Source organism: Equus asinus, chromosome 4, assembly GCF_041296235.1.
Source record: "Equus asinus isolate D_3611 breed Donkey chromosome 4, EquAss-T2T_v2, whole genome shotgun sequence".
NCBI lineage: Eukaryota > Metazoa > Chordata > Mammalia > Perissodactyla > Equidae > Equus > Equus asinus.
The window spans coordinates 24,618,715-24,633,445 of NC_091793.1; the positions used below are offsets into that span (position 1 = coordinate 24,618,715).

Genomic DNA, 14,731 nt, shown 5'->3' on the forward strand with positions numbered 1-14,731 from the left:
TTGTACTAGAAGTGGCTTGAGGCAACCCGGCAAGTCCCTGGCACGTATTTGGTGCCTCGTAAACATCAGTGATGGATCCTGGCGTCATCTCACCGTGCCTGTACCAACGAAAGGCCTTCTTGCATTTCTCAAGGGAGTGTTACCATTCAGGAAATGTTAAATGGTTGAGGCAGAGGGTCCTTTTCTCCAAGATTCTCATTTCTTACCTCCTTTTCACAGCAGTCTTTTTTTTTTTTTCTGTAAGGAAGATTGGCCCTGAGCTAACATTTGTGCCAATCTTTCTCTGTTTAGTACATAGGATGCTGCCACAGCATGGCTTGATGAGCATTGTGTAGGTCCGTGCCCAGGATCTGAACCCGTGAACCACAGGCTGCCAAAGCAGAGCATGCAAACTTAACTGCTTTGCCACCAGGCTGGCCCTACCTAGTGGTCCTTTTTTTTTTTTGTTAATCGAGGTCATAATAGTTTACAGCAATCCGTTTTATTTTTTTAAAGATTGGCACCTGAGCTAACAACTGTTGCCAATCTTTTTTTTTTTTCTGCTTTATCTCCCGAAATTCCCTCAGGACACAGTTGTATATTTTTAGTTGTGGGTCCATCTAGCTGTGGCATGCAGGACGCCGCCTCCATGTGGCCTGATGAGCGGTGCCATGTCCGCACCCAGGATCTGAACCGGCGAAACCCTGGGCCGCTGCAGCAGAGCATGTGAACCCAACCACTTGGCCACGGGGCCGGCCCCAGCAATCCTTTTTTTTTTTAAGCATAAAAGCAACGATGCAGACATTCTATCGGTGTTTAGTATCAGTTTTCTTACGTGTGATTGGCACAAGATGCCCGTCTTTGTCCACCTGGTTTCACCTGTTTTGTACTAAGTTTCAGCAGAGGGTGGCTTTTTGTGGAAGGCGACTCCATCTCCTCTTGTGCCTTTTCCCCTTTGAATCAGCCCAGGTTCCCTGATGGATTTTGCTGCTGTTTGGGTAAAGCAGGCAGCTTTAATCACCTGCTCCCTGAGAGCGTCTGGTCCCACCTGGAGCCTGGGGCTCCCAGGGCCCGCACCACTTCTCCCCATGGGGATGAGGTGCCAGGTTTCCCTCTCAGGATCCTTCGAGATGTGTGAGCTGACTGCGGCCACGCTGGCCGGCCCTGCTGACCCTCTGCCTCTGCCCCCAGGCGTGGGGACCTGCCGTTTGTCGTGCCCCGCCGGATGGCCCGGAAAGGTACAGGCGACGGCTCCGACGAGGAGATGGACGGCAAGGCCGACGGGGCTGAGGCCAAAGCTGCCGAGTAACCTCTTGCCTGCTGCCTGAGACGGATGGACCGACCGACCGACGGACGACTCCGCCTCCCCTTCCTAGCCCTGCAGCACCCCCTCCACCCTCTTGGGACTGCTGTGACCGTGACCCCCACCCCATCCCCGTAGGCCAGGGGACCTCAGGCCTGCACGTCCCTGCACGCCCCCCAGGCCTTGTTGAGGGCGTTTGGCTTCCCCTGCTGCAGCCCCTACTGCTCCCCTCCCACCCCCAGAATCTGATACCAAAGAGTCAGGGTCCTGGGCTCCTGCCCAGGAACAGAGTGACCAGCAGGATCTTCGGCCCTCTCTTGCCAAAAAGCACAAGATGGTGAGGCAAGGAGGGCAGGCCACCGGGGATGGGCAAGAGAGTTTTCTACGAATCTATTTTTCTTGAGACTAAGGAGTTTTCCATAGCCCGACACCCCAGAAGAGTCGTCACCTTCTCCTGCCTCCGCCACCAGCTCCCCCTCCCCCTTCTTTGCTGTTGGCAATCACACGCGGTGACCTCACACCCTCTGCCCCTTCGGCCCTCCACTCCTGTGGGCTCTGGGTGGTCTGGAAAGAGCAGGCCCAGGGATCCCACCTCTGTGCAGGGCACAGAATCCTGGGGCGGGGAGGGAGGGGAATTCCTCCCCGCACCTGTGGGCAGTGCCATGGTCCCCTTCCTGCTTCTCAGCCGTCTCAAGTGCAATGATGGCCCCGTCCCTCCTTTGCTGAGGGCAGCCCGCCCTGCACCGCGAGGCCTTTGGGCCAAGCAGACAGGGCCTGGGGCCAAGCTGGAAAGGCCAGCAGTGGCTTCTCCCAACACTCTTGGGGACCAAATATATTTAATGGTTAAGGGACTTGTCCCAAGTCTGACAGCCAGAGCATCAGAAAGGGCCAGTGGCCCTCCCACATGACCTTGAACCTACTCTAGGACTGGGGCCCGAGGGTAGTTGATCTGCACCGTTGACTCTGTAGTTTAAAAATCCGCCATCTGCGCAGGTGTTTTTGAAAGGAAAAAAGTTTTCTTTTTTTCTCCCCTTCTTGTAATAAATGATAAAATTCCAGGTCTTTATCACTGCCTTTCCTTTGGAACCGTGTTTAGAAGAGAGTAGCTTGTCCTACACTGGTCTACACTGGTTGCTGAATTTACCTGCATTCCTGTTTTGTATATGCTGCATTTAGACTTACTTATGGCAAAGAAAGCATTTTTTTTTTTAAAAAGAAACTCTCAACAAATCATGAAGATATATAAAAGCTACATATGCCTAAAAAGCTCTGAATTCAGGTCCCAGTTGCTGTCACAAAGGAGTGAATGGAGCTCCCACCCCATCCCTTTTTTTATATAATGAAAGTGCCTTAGCATGTGTCGCAGCTGTCACCACTACAGTAAGCTGGTTTACAGATGTTTCCACTGAGCGTCACAATAAAGAGTACCATGTGCTACGAGCCGTGCCTGTGGTGGTGTCTGTCTGCTGGAGACGGTGGCCTGGGGAGGGGCTGTGTTTGCTTCTGTAGCAGGCACCTACTTTGTGCATCTTCTGGAAGCTTCCAATAGTGCTGCACAGCTGAGGCACAGGCTTTGGTGGAGGATGGTAGTCACACAGAAAAGGTGAGAAAGGCAGGCTGGGCCAGATTCAAGGATGCCAAGAGTGTCTATGTAAACCTTGGATCGTTTCGGTTATTGAGCACCTGCTCTGTGGGGCTAGACACGTGGCCCAGGTGCTGACTTCCTTCATCGGCAAACAACGCAAGGCCTGCCCTGCAGAGGTTTGTCCCAAGTGCTGTGTCAGTGGGGAAGAGGGAGGCAGTGCCCAGGCCTGTGGGTATCAGACAGGAGGCTCTCCCTGGAAAGGCCAGAGCTTTGTTCGTTCTGTTAACAAAGGCTGAGCATGAACCAGGCCCCTTGCGAGGCCCTGGGCAATGAAGACAGATGTCTCTGCAGCTGCAGGATGCGGGCGAGGGGGAGAAGCTTTCCTTAGGGAAGGGATGTGGCACCCACTTGATAGATGGCGTGGACTCAAGCAGCAGGCCTGCGTGCCAGCACGGTTGCTGAGGAAAGCTGCGTGCTTCTAAACAGAGCACTCCCTGGGCCTCCCTCAGCCGACCCTTCCAGCTCTGAGCAGGTGCACTTCTGGCCCCGGGAAAAGGAGCAGCGGGTGATGACGTGAGAGGTAGGTGGGGGCCAGGCCCTGGAGGGCTCTGGGTGCTTCTGCCTTTCAGTGTCATTGGAGTTTTCGGGCTACAAAATTGGTCCACGTTTGTTGTCACATCGGATGCTCCTGGGTTGGGTTCCAGCTCCACCACTTTCTTGTGACTTTGAACAAGGGATGTTGCTTCTCTGGGCTTATTCCTCACTATGGTTCACCTTTAAGGGCTGGGCTCAGGTGGCCTCAAGTTTGAGTGCCAGCTCTGCTCCCTCCTGGTGACCCGGGCCTGAGACTCGCAGTGTAAATGGGAGTAACAGTCACTGCCACATGTGGTGTCAGGAGGATTAGGTGACGAGTGTGGAGCTCCCTCCCCAAGGTTTCTGAGCATCCTCAGGTGGTCTTCCAGCCTCCTGGCACTGCCAGCTGGCTCCGAGCTCCCGCTTCTGCTCAGTCAGCACCGGGTTTGGACGCTCTTGCTTCCACATATGCTCCGTGCTTGGGTGTGCATTTCAGCCGCTTCCCATCAATCCCACCCTAGCAGACACAGGATTTCCCAGGCAGTGCAGGTACCCAGAAGACTTGGGTGGAGGGGGATTTATCTCCCCACACAAACCACATGGATCTGGGTGTTAGACATCCCCGCGGCTCTTGGTCAGTCCTGATGTCCACAGGGCCCTGTGGCGCCTCTGTCTCTCCACCTCCCATCTCCCTTCCTTGTTCGTCTCTGACCCCCAGAGGCTCCTGAGAACCCTAAATTCCCTTCACTCTACCCAGTAACCCACACCACATGCTCTGCCTCAGGCTCACCTCGCCTTCAAACCCAAGAAGAGTCTGGCAGCACAGAAAGATCCATCCTCCTGGGAAGGTGAGGCAGGCTAGGAGAGACCTGTGATTTGGAAAGAAGCTTTGGCTGCAAGGAGCAGAAACCCAGCCAAGCCAGTGGAGGGAAATGGGAGTGCATTTTTAGGACACAGGGCCTCTCAGGGAGCCAGGCGACAGCCACAGCATTTGCTGCTGTTTCCTCCCAAAACTGGGATCTAGAGAGTGGGCAGCCTGAGGTTGAGAGCTGTTCTCTGATTTGCTCAGATGCTACAGACTCTATGTCTCTTTCATCCTGCATCTCTGCTTCTCTTGTTACTGGACCGATGGGAGTCCTCCTCTTGGCAAGCTAATCGAACTGCACCAGAAGTGGTCACACAAAGCAGAAATTTTATTTGCAGCATGCAATGAAGGCAATGGAGATCACGGAATAATTTCACAAAGCTATAGCTCCCCAAACATGGGAGGCGGGTACCTTTATTTGGGGGAGGGAATGAATCTTCAAAGGGGAAGTTTCATGATTGCATGTAGAGGTAGGCATAAGCTCACACATGCATGGTTTGAAAACATGCTGTTACATACATCACATAATCTAAAAATGGTTGCTTTGCCTTTCCCAGAGGAGGAGAATTTACAATGTTAATGAGGACAGGTTTCTTTAGTACAACTCTCTGTCTGTGCAGGTGTCATTCTTGTGTTTGTGGTCTGGATCCGTCTGGGCTGGTTCAGAGTGGTTGGTCCAGGGTGGTTGTCATTTAGAGTTTCTTCCTGGAACACAGCTGAAACGGCATAAGCTCAAGACCCCAAAGTTGTCAGAGAAAGGAACATTTGCACCTTTTAACCAGACAAGAGAATTAGGTCAAACAGACAAGAAAAAAATGGTTGGAGCTTAGGCAAGAGAAGAAAAGCAGGTTAGGGTTTATGGCTGGTGAGAGAACCCTCCTCTAGTTTTATCCTGCTCGTCATTCTTGAGCGGCGTGGGGCGAAGGTCCACCTTCCGTGACTACTTCCCTCCGAGTCCGGGCATTGACATAGGGGCCGGTAGAGGAGTGGAGTTTTTCCCGCATTAGCCTAAGGTAAGTCTGTGGGTCACCAGGCATGGCTCCAAGGTGTTCATATTCTTGATTAATAGGCAGGTGGCAGCTACAGCCCCCAACTATGGGGACCATCTTTTCGCCGTGATGTCTAGCTGCTTTGAGAAATAGGCTGCCACTCTTTTTCAAGGCTCCCAACATTTGGGTTAATACTCCTAGAGCTAATCCTTTTTTTTCAAGATTTTATTTTTTTCCTTTTTCTCCCCAAAGCCCCCTGGTACGTAGTTGTATATTTTTACTTGTGGATCCTTCTAGTTGTGGCATGTGGGATGCTGCCTCAGTGTGGCTTGATGAGTGGCGCCATGTCCACACCCAGGATTGGAACTGGAGAAATCCTGGGCTGCCGCAGCAGAGCCCGTGAACTTAACCACTTGGCCACGGGGCCGGCCCAAGAGCTCATCCTTGTCTTTCATGAATGTATAGGTCAAATGGTTTCTCAGATCTGGTAAGACCAGTGCAGGTGTTTCCATTAGTAAGTTTTTAAGCTTATCAAAATCTTGGTCATACAGCTTATCCCACTCAAAGAGATTCGTTTCTGGCCCCTGTAATTTGTCATAGAGAAGCTTAGCAATCAACCCAAAATTAGGGATCCACATGTGGCAGAAGCCAGCCATCCCCAAGAATCCTCGTAGCTGCCTATGTGCTCTTGGCGGAGCAAGTCCATATATCACTATTTTCTCTCTCGAGGAAGGCTGCGCTGTCCGTTTGAAATAATAAACCCCTAATACTTTACCGTCTCTAGATATCTGCACTTCTCCCTTAGACACGTTATATCCCTTACTGACAAAGAAGTTTAATAGGGTTCTCATTAGTGATTTCTTTAGAAGGACTGGCCATTAGGATGTCAAACACATACTGTAACACACTGTTTTAATTTTAAGTGCCTTAAATCTTGGCCCAAGATTTCCCCCAAAATTGTCAAGGAGTTTTACAATTCTTCAGGTAAGACAGTCCAGAAGTACTGTTGTTTCTGGTGGGAGTCTGGGTCCTCTCATTTAAAGGCAAAAGTCTCCTGGGATTTGGGGTCCAGTGGCATGCCAAAGAGAGCATCTTTTAAATCTAGCATTGTATAAAACAGGCTATCCCCAGGGAGATGAGCCAGCTGGGTGTAAGGATTACAAGATGTGTGTATGTCTCAGACTTTTTCATTGACAGCCCTAAGGTCTTGAACAAATCTATTTCCCTGTTCCCGGCTTTTTAAGGGGTAAAATGGGAGTGTTGTATGGGGGTCTGCATGGCCTGATTAATCCTTGTTTTAAAAGTTTGTCAATCACAGGAAGGATTCCTCTCATGGCTTCTTTTTTTAGGGGATATTATTTTTACCGGAGGCCAGTGGTCTCTCTACTTGAATTCCATTCTTACAGGTATGGTTTCATAGGTTAAGGGCTCCAGAAACCTTTTGGTCTATCCTTTCCCTGATACCCCTTTTATGTCACATTTTCTTTTAGAAAGGTCTCTCTTTTGGGTTTTCAACCCTGAGAATGTGGGTCCAGTCTTGAGCAAAAATTCAACATGCTCTCTTCCCACTGCTAAGGTCACCCAGGGCTCGTCAGGGGAGATAAGGATTTGGTTGCCTGGAGCCAACCGGGGAGCCCCACGGCCCCGTCCCATCTCATCTGTAGTCATGGGAAGTAGCCATGGCTTGGTCTTGTCCGATCCCTTCCCTCCCTGGGGTTGGTCTAGATGGGTCCATTTCTAATGTCCTTCCTGTCTGCAGTATGCACATTGATTAGGCCCCAACTTCAGTGGTGGCCTTCTGGTCCCATGCTGGGGGCCAGGGTCACTCACCCGTGACATTTTCTTCTCCCTCAGGTTAACTGGAGCAGACTGGAGGGCCACTGTGAGAAGAGTAGCTTGCCTCTGCCCCTTTGGTCGTCTTTCATTTCTTCTGTCATATCTCGGGTGTTGAACACCCTGAAGGGTGCCTCCACTAACTGTGCAGAACTGGCAGCAGGCCCTATTGTCAATTTTGGGAGTCTCCTACAGATATCTGGAGCACTCTGAGATAGGAAGCAGGTATCAAGAACAACTTATATTAATATTTACCCACATAATATAACCTAGGAAGGTTTATTATCATTTATCTGATAAGTTTTAAATGTAACAACACACCAAATAAGCCTAACTAATTTAATATCTCCCTCTTTATAGAAAGAAAGAACAAATTCTTTGAGAAGTCCCCAGGACCTTACTGGAAACCCTGAAAAAGAAAGACTTTACTTAGGATATGAACCTTGGGGAAATTTATCAAAAAATATCAAAAGGTTTTAAAACACTTGGTCCAATAGAAAATAATGTTTGGTTATCCGTTCAATCCAGGTGACAACAGGACATGTCAAACAGAGAGAGTGAAACAGCCTAAAAAAAGAAAACCACGATAGACTTCTCAGTCTCTTTAAGCGTAGGAAATTATTTTAACAAAACATAGATTTTCTGTCTTTTAAGTAGACTCACTCAAAAGTAAAGAAAAAAATAGGCTTTTGTAATCTGTGTAAACCGAAAGTTCAAGAAGATTATCCTTTTAGGGGCTGGCCCCATGGCCGAGTGGTTGGGTTCGCGCGCTCTGCTGCAGGCGGCCCAGTGTTTCATTGGTTCCAGTCCTGGGTGCGGACATGGCACGGCTCATCGAACCACGCTGAGGCAGCATCCCACGTGCCCCAGCTAGAGGGACCCACAATGAGGAGTATGTGACTATGCACTGGGGGACTTTGGGGAGAAAAAGGAAAAAAATAAAATCTTAAAAAAAAAAAATGAACATTATCCTTTTAGCAGAGAGCAAGCCAAATTTTAAAGTTTTTAACTTACTTTTGATATCAACTCATTTATTTAATTGAATTTATTTTAATCTTAGACAGCTTGACCATACATAAAACTCTTTTTTCAGAGTTTTTACTTCTACAAACTTTCTGTAGATGTACTTACTTTTTACATTTAGAATTTGTCCCATGCCTTCCTTTATTTTTTCCTTTCCTAGTAGTTTAGGAGAAATTTATCTTTTTTTTTTTTTTTAGTTCCTAATAGTTTACATCATTGTGAAATTTCAGTTGTACATTATTTCTTGTCTGTCACCGCATAGGTGCTCCCCTTCACCCCCTGTGTCCACCCTCCACCCCCCTTCCCTTGGTAATCACTTAACTGTTTTCTTTGTCCATGTCTTTGTTCATATTCCACATATGAGTGAAATCATCTGATGTTTGTCTTTCTCAGTCTGATTTATTTCACTTCGTTTATTTCCCTCCAGGTCTTTCTGTGTTGTTGCAAATGGGGTGAATTTGTCGTTTTTATGGCTGAGTAGTATTCCATTGTATATATATACCACATCTTCTTTATCCATTCATCAGTCGATGGGCACTTGGGTTGCTTCCATGTCTTGGCTATTGTGAATAGTGCTGCAATCAGCATAGGGGTGCATATGTCATTTTGGATTGCTGATTTCAAGTCATTTGGGTAGATACCCAGTAGTGGGAGAGCTGGGTCATAGGGTAGTTCTGTTTTTAGTTTTTTGAGGAATCTCCATGCTGTTTTCCATAGTGGCCGCACCAGTTTGCATTCCCACCAGCAGTGTATGAGGGTTCCCTTCTCTCCATATCCTCTCCAACATGTTATTTTTAGTCTTAGTGATTATAGCCATTTTAACAGGTGTAAGGTGGTATCTTAGTGTAGTTTTGATTTGCATTTCCCTGATGATTAGTGATGTTGAACATCTTTTCATATGTTTATTGGCCATCTGTGTATCTTCTTTGGAGAAATGTCTGTTCATGTCCTCTGCCCATTTTTTGATTGGGCGGTTTGTTTTTTTCTTGTTCAAAACAAAACAGTTCCTTATGTATTATGAGGTACTTATATATTATGGAGATTAACCCCTTATCAGACATATGATTTGCAAAAATTTTCTCCCAATTGGTGGGTTGTATTTTGGTTTTGATCTTCATTTCTTTTGCCTTGCAGAAGCGCTTTAGTCTGATGAACTCACACTTGGTTATTTTTTCTTTTGTTTCCCTTGTCTGAGAAGATATGGTATTCGAAAAGATCCCTTTAAGTTCAATGTCAAAGAGTGTACTATTTATATTATCTTCCAGAAGTTTTATGGTTTCAGGACTTATCTTCAAGTCTTTGATCGATTTTGAGTTTATTTTTGTGTATGGCGTGAGATAACGGTCTACTTTCATTCCTTTTTTTTTTGAGGAAGATTAACCCTGAGCTAACTGCTGCCAATTCTCCTCTTTTTGCTGAGGAAGACTGGCCCTGAGCTAACATCCGTACCCATCTTCCTCTACTTTATATGTTGGACGCCTACCACAGCATGGCTTGCCAAGTGGTGCCATGTCCACACCCGGGATCCAAACTGGCAACCCCAGGCAGCCGAAGCTGAACATGCGAACTTAACTGCTGAGCCACTGAGCCAGCCCCTACTTTCATTCTTTTGCATGTGGTTGTCCAGTTTTCCCAACACCATTTATTGAAGAGACTGTCTTTTCTCCGTTGTATGTTCTTGGCACCTTTGTCGAAGATTAGCTGTCCGTAGATGTACAGTTTTATTTCTAGGCTTTCAGTTCTGTTCCGTTGATCTGTGTGCCTGTTTTTGTCCCAGTACCATGCTGTTTTGATCACTATGGCTTTGTAACACATTATGAAGTCAGGGATTGTGATGCCTCCAGCTTTGTTCTTTTTTGTCAGGATTGCATTAGCAATTCGGGGTCTTTGGTTGCCCCACATGAATTTTAGGATTCTTTGTTCTATTTCCATGAAGAATGTCATTGGGATTCTGATTGCGATTGCACTGAACCTGTAGATTGCTTTGGGCAGTATGAACATTTTAACTATGTTTATTCTTCCAGTCCACGTGCATGGAATCTCTTTCCATCTCTTTACGTCATTGTCTATATCTTTCAATAATGTCTTACAGTTTTCATTGTATAAGTCCTTTGCCTCCTTGTCAAATTTATTCCTAGGTATTTTATTCTTTTTGTTGTGATTGTAAAATGAATGTATTCTTGAGTTCTCTTTCTGTAAGTTCGTTATTAAAGTATAGAAAAGCAACTGATTTTTGTAAATTGATTTTGTACCCTGCAACTTTACTGTAGTTGCTAATTATTTCTAATAGTTTTCCAATGGATTCTTTAGAGATTTCTATATATAAGATCATGTCATCTGCAAACAGTGAGAGTTTCACTTCTTCACTCCCTATTTGGATTTCTTTTATTCCTTTCTCTTGCCTAATTGCTCTGGCCAAAACCTCCATAAGAGTGGTGATAGAGGGCATCCTTGTCCTGTTCCTGTTCTCAGGGGGATGGTGTTCAGTTTTTCCCCATTGAGTATAATGTGGGCTGTGGGTTTCTCATAAATGGCCTCTATTATGTTGAGATAGATTCCTTCTATCTACATTTTCTTAAGGGTTTTTATCATAAATGGCTATTGGATCTTGTCAAATGCTTTCTCTGCATCTATTGAGATGATCATGTGGTTTTTATTCCTCATTTTGTTAATATGGTGTATCACATTGATTGATTTGCGGATGTTGAACCATCCCTGTGTCCCTGGTATGAATCCCACTTGATCATGATCCTTTTGATATATTCCTGTATTTGGATTGCCAATATTTTGTTGAGGATTTTTGCATTTATGTTTATCAGCGATATTGGCCTGTAGTTTTCCTTTTTGTGTTGTCCTTGTCAGGCTTTGGTATCAGAGTGATGTTGACCTTGTAGAATGTGTTAGAAAGTGTTCCATCTTCCCTAACTTTTTGGAATAGCTTGAGAAGGATAGGTATTAAATCCTCTGTGAAAGTTTGGTAGAATTCCCCAGGGAAGCCATCTGGTCCTGGGCTTTTCTTCTCTGGGATGCTTTTGATTACTGTTTCAATCTCTTTCCTTGTGATTGGTCTATTCAGATTATCTATTTCTTCTTGATTCAGCTTTGGGAGGTTGTAAGAGTCTAAGAATTTATCCATTTCCTCTAGATTATCCATTTTGTTGGCATATAGTTTTTCATAGTATTCTCTTATAATCTGTTGTATTTCTGTGGTATCCATTGTTATTTCTCCTCTTTCATTTCTAATTTTATTTATCTGAGCTTTCTCTCTTTTTTCTTTGTAAGTCTGGCTAGGGATTTGTCAATTTTATTTATCTTCTCAAAGAACCAGCTCTTTGTTTCATTGATCCTTTCTATTGCCTTTTTTTGTTTCAATAGCATTAATTTCTGCTCTGATTTTTATTATTTCTCTCCTTCTGCTGACTTTGGGCTTTGTTTGTTCTTCTTTTTCTAATTCAGTTAGGTGTAGTTTGAGATTGCTTATTTGGGTTTTTTCTTGTTTGTTAAGGTGAGCCTGTATTGTCATTAATTTCCCTCTTAATAAGGCTTTTGCTGCATCCCATATGAGTTGGTATGGTATGTTTTCATTTTCATTTGTCTCCAGATATTTTTGTATTTCTCCTTTAATAGTGAGTATTTAATGTCTTCAATGATCCATTGCTCATTCAATAGCATGTTGTTTAGTCTCCAAATCTTTGTCCTTTTCTCAGCTCTTTTCTTGTAATTAATTTCTAGCTTTATAGCATTGTGATCAGGAAAGATGCTCATTATTATTTCAATCTTCTTAAATTTATTGAGGCCTGCCTTGTTTCCCAACATATGGTCTGTTCTTGAGAACGTTCCATGAGTACTTGAGAAGAATGTGTATTCTGCTGTTTTTGGATGGAGTGTTCTATATATGTCTGTTAAGCCCATCTGGTCTAGGTTTTCATTTAATTCCACTGTTTCCTTGTTGATTTTCTGTTTGGATGATCTATCCATTGATGTAAATGAAGTGTTGAGGTCCCCTACTATTATTGTGTTATTATTAATGTCTCCTTTTAGGCTTGTTAATAGTTGCTTTATGTAGTTTGGTGCTCCTGTGTTGGGTGCATAGATACTTATAAGTGTTACTTCTTCTTGTTGGACTGTCCCTTTGATCATTATATACTGCTCCTGTTTGTCTCTCTTTACCTGTCTTATCTTGAAGTCTACTTTGTCTGATATAAGTATTGCAACACCTGCTTTCTTTTGTCTGCCATTAGCTTGCAGTATCATCTTCCATCCCTTCACTCTCAGCCTGTGTTTATCATTGGCGCTGAGATGTGTTTCCTGGAGGCAGCATGTTGTTGGGTCTTGTTCTTCAATCCATCTCACCACTCTGTCTTTTTATTGGAGAATTCAATCCATTTACGTTTAGTGTGATTATCGATATATGAGGGCTTAATGCTGCCCTTTTATCACTCGTTTTCCAGTTCTCTTGCATTTCCTTTGTTTCTCGTCCTGTGTATTTTGGTCTACCAATCGAGTTGTGTAGTTTTTAACATGTTTATTTGTTTTCTTCTTATTTATTATTCGTGTTTCTGTTCTGCTTTTTTTGTTTAGTGGTTACCCTGAGGTTTGTATTCAAGATCTCGCGGATAAGAAAGTCCCTTTTCTGATGGTCTCTAATTTCCTTAGACTAAACTGATTCAGTCCCTTTCCTCTTCTGCTCCTAAGTTGTTTTTCTCACATATTATTCCATCTTGTGTTATGAGTTTGTGGTTAAAATGACGAGATTATCTTTGTTTTTGATGTTTTCCTTCCCTTTGTCTTTAATGCTATACATGAGTATTTGCTATCCTGCTCTGATTCTGTCTGTCTATTTAACTCCTAACTCCACACTTTGTAACTCTTTTCTCCCTTTTTTTTTTCTGGTATGACGTCCTTCTTGAGGATTTCTCGTAGTGGGGGTCTTGTGGCAACAAACTAACTCCCTTAACTTATGCTTGTCTGGGAAAGTTTTTATTTCTCCATCATACCTGAAGGATATTTTCACTGGATAGAGTATTCTTGGCTGAAAGTTTTTGTCCTTCAATGATTTGAATATGTCATTCCAGCCTCTCCCAGCCTGTAAGCTTTCTGCAGAGAAATCTGTTGAAAGCCTGATGGCAGTTCCTTTGTAGGTTATTTTCTTCTGCCTTGCTGCCCTGCATATTCTTCCTTTGTCATTCAGTTTTGCCAGTTTTACTACTGTATGCCTTGCAGTAGGTCTTTTTATATTGACATATTTAGGAGATCTGGCAGTCTCTTCCATATGGATTTCCCTAGGTTTGGGAAGTTCTCTGCTATTATTTCTTTGAACAACCTTTCTACTCCCTTCTCCTTCTCTTCTCCTTCTTGAATACCTATAATTCTTATGTTGCATTTCCTGTTGGGTCAGATATTTCTCAGAGACTTTCTTCATTTCTTTTTAGTCCTAGTTTTCTCTCCTCCTCTGTCTGGAGCATTTCAACACGTCTGGCTTCCATTATGCTGATACGCTCCTCTACGGTGTCTGCTTGAGCATTCAGGGAATCCACATTTTGTTTTATTTCTTCCCTGTGTCTTTCATCTCTAATATTTCTGCTTGATTCTTCTTTGTAGTTTCAATCTCTTTTGTGAAGTAGCTCCTGAACTCATTGAACTGTTTCTCTACACACTCTTTTACCTCATTAAGTTTTTTGATGATAGCTGTTTTGAATTCTTTGTCATTTAGATTACATACTTCTGCGTCCTCAGGACTGATTTCTGGGTACTTGTCATTTTCTTTCTGGTCTGGAGATCTAATATAGTGTTTGATGTTGCTAGAGGCTCTGTTTTTCTCACATCTTGTGTTATTAGGTTGCAGTTACCATTTATCACCACTGGGTGGGGGTCAAGAGCCCATATTCTGAGCCCTCTGATTTCGGCTGAAATCCTAGGGGCTGGAGCCCTGCTGGGCGGGTGGGGGAAGGGTGCTTTCTTCTGCGTGTTCTCGGGGCTTTCTCCCTCTGCTCTCCTGGGGTGTTGGCTTGAAGAGGTCATCCGCTGTGAAAGCTTTCAGCTCAATAGAGGGCTTCCCTCTAGGCTGCGAGGGCCCTAGGCAGTCCTTTAAGTTCCCCTGAATGACCATCCCCTCCCCCATTCCTTCCCTCTTGGAGGATTTCTGGGGTCCCCATTGCAGTCTTTAGGGGAGGGAGCAAAGATTTCTCTTGCCCGGTTCCAGCTCCTCTGAGGGGGGCTGCAGCCTCTCTACTCTCCATCATATGGCTGCGTGGATCTCTCTGACATTTATTGTGTTGAGTTTGGATGTCCTCTCTTGGAGTACGGGATTTTTTTCGTTGTATATGGGAGGAAGAAGATTTCTCAGTGACCTTCACTGCCGTGATGCTGACGTCACTCCCAAACATTCCAGTTTTTAATTTCTTTCTTTCTGTAGCTTTTTAAATGTTATCAATTTTTTTCCAGTTATTTTATGGAGATCATATTGATTTATAACATTGCATAATTTCAGGCATACATTATTATATATATTAGTTTCTGTATAGACAGCACCATGCTTGCCACCAATATTCTAGTTTTTATCCATCATTATATATATGTGC

General features: G+C 44.6%; 1 protein-coding gene across 3 annotated transcripts in view; it reads left to right on the forward strand.

The window, feature by feature from the left end:
• MYH9 (myosin heavy chain 9) overlaps positions 1–2,722 on the forward strand; it is a 91,104-nt gene extending 88,382 nt beyond the window's left edge. For all 3 annotated transcript variants that reach the window (XM_044780369.2, XM_070506947.1, XM_070506948.1), the window contains exon 41: positions 1,171–2,722. In XM_044780369.2, the coding sequence (XP_044636304.1) occupies positions 1,171–1,288 (118 nt within the window). In that variant the 3' untranslated portion in view covers positions 1,289–2,722. The remainder of the gene's footprint in view (positions 1–1,170) is intronic.
• The last annotated feature ends 12,009 nt before the right edge of the window (positions 2,723–14,731 follow it).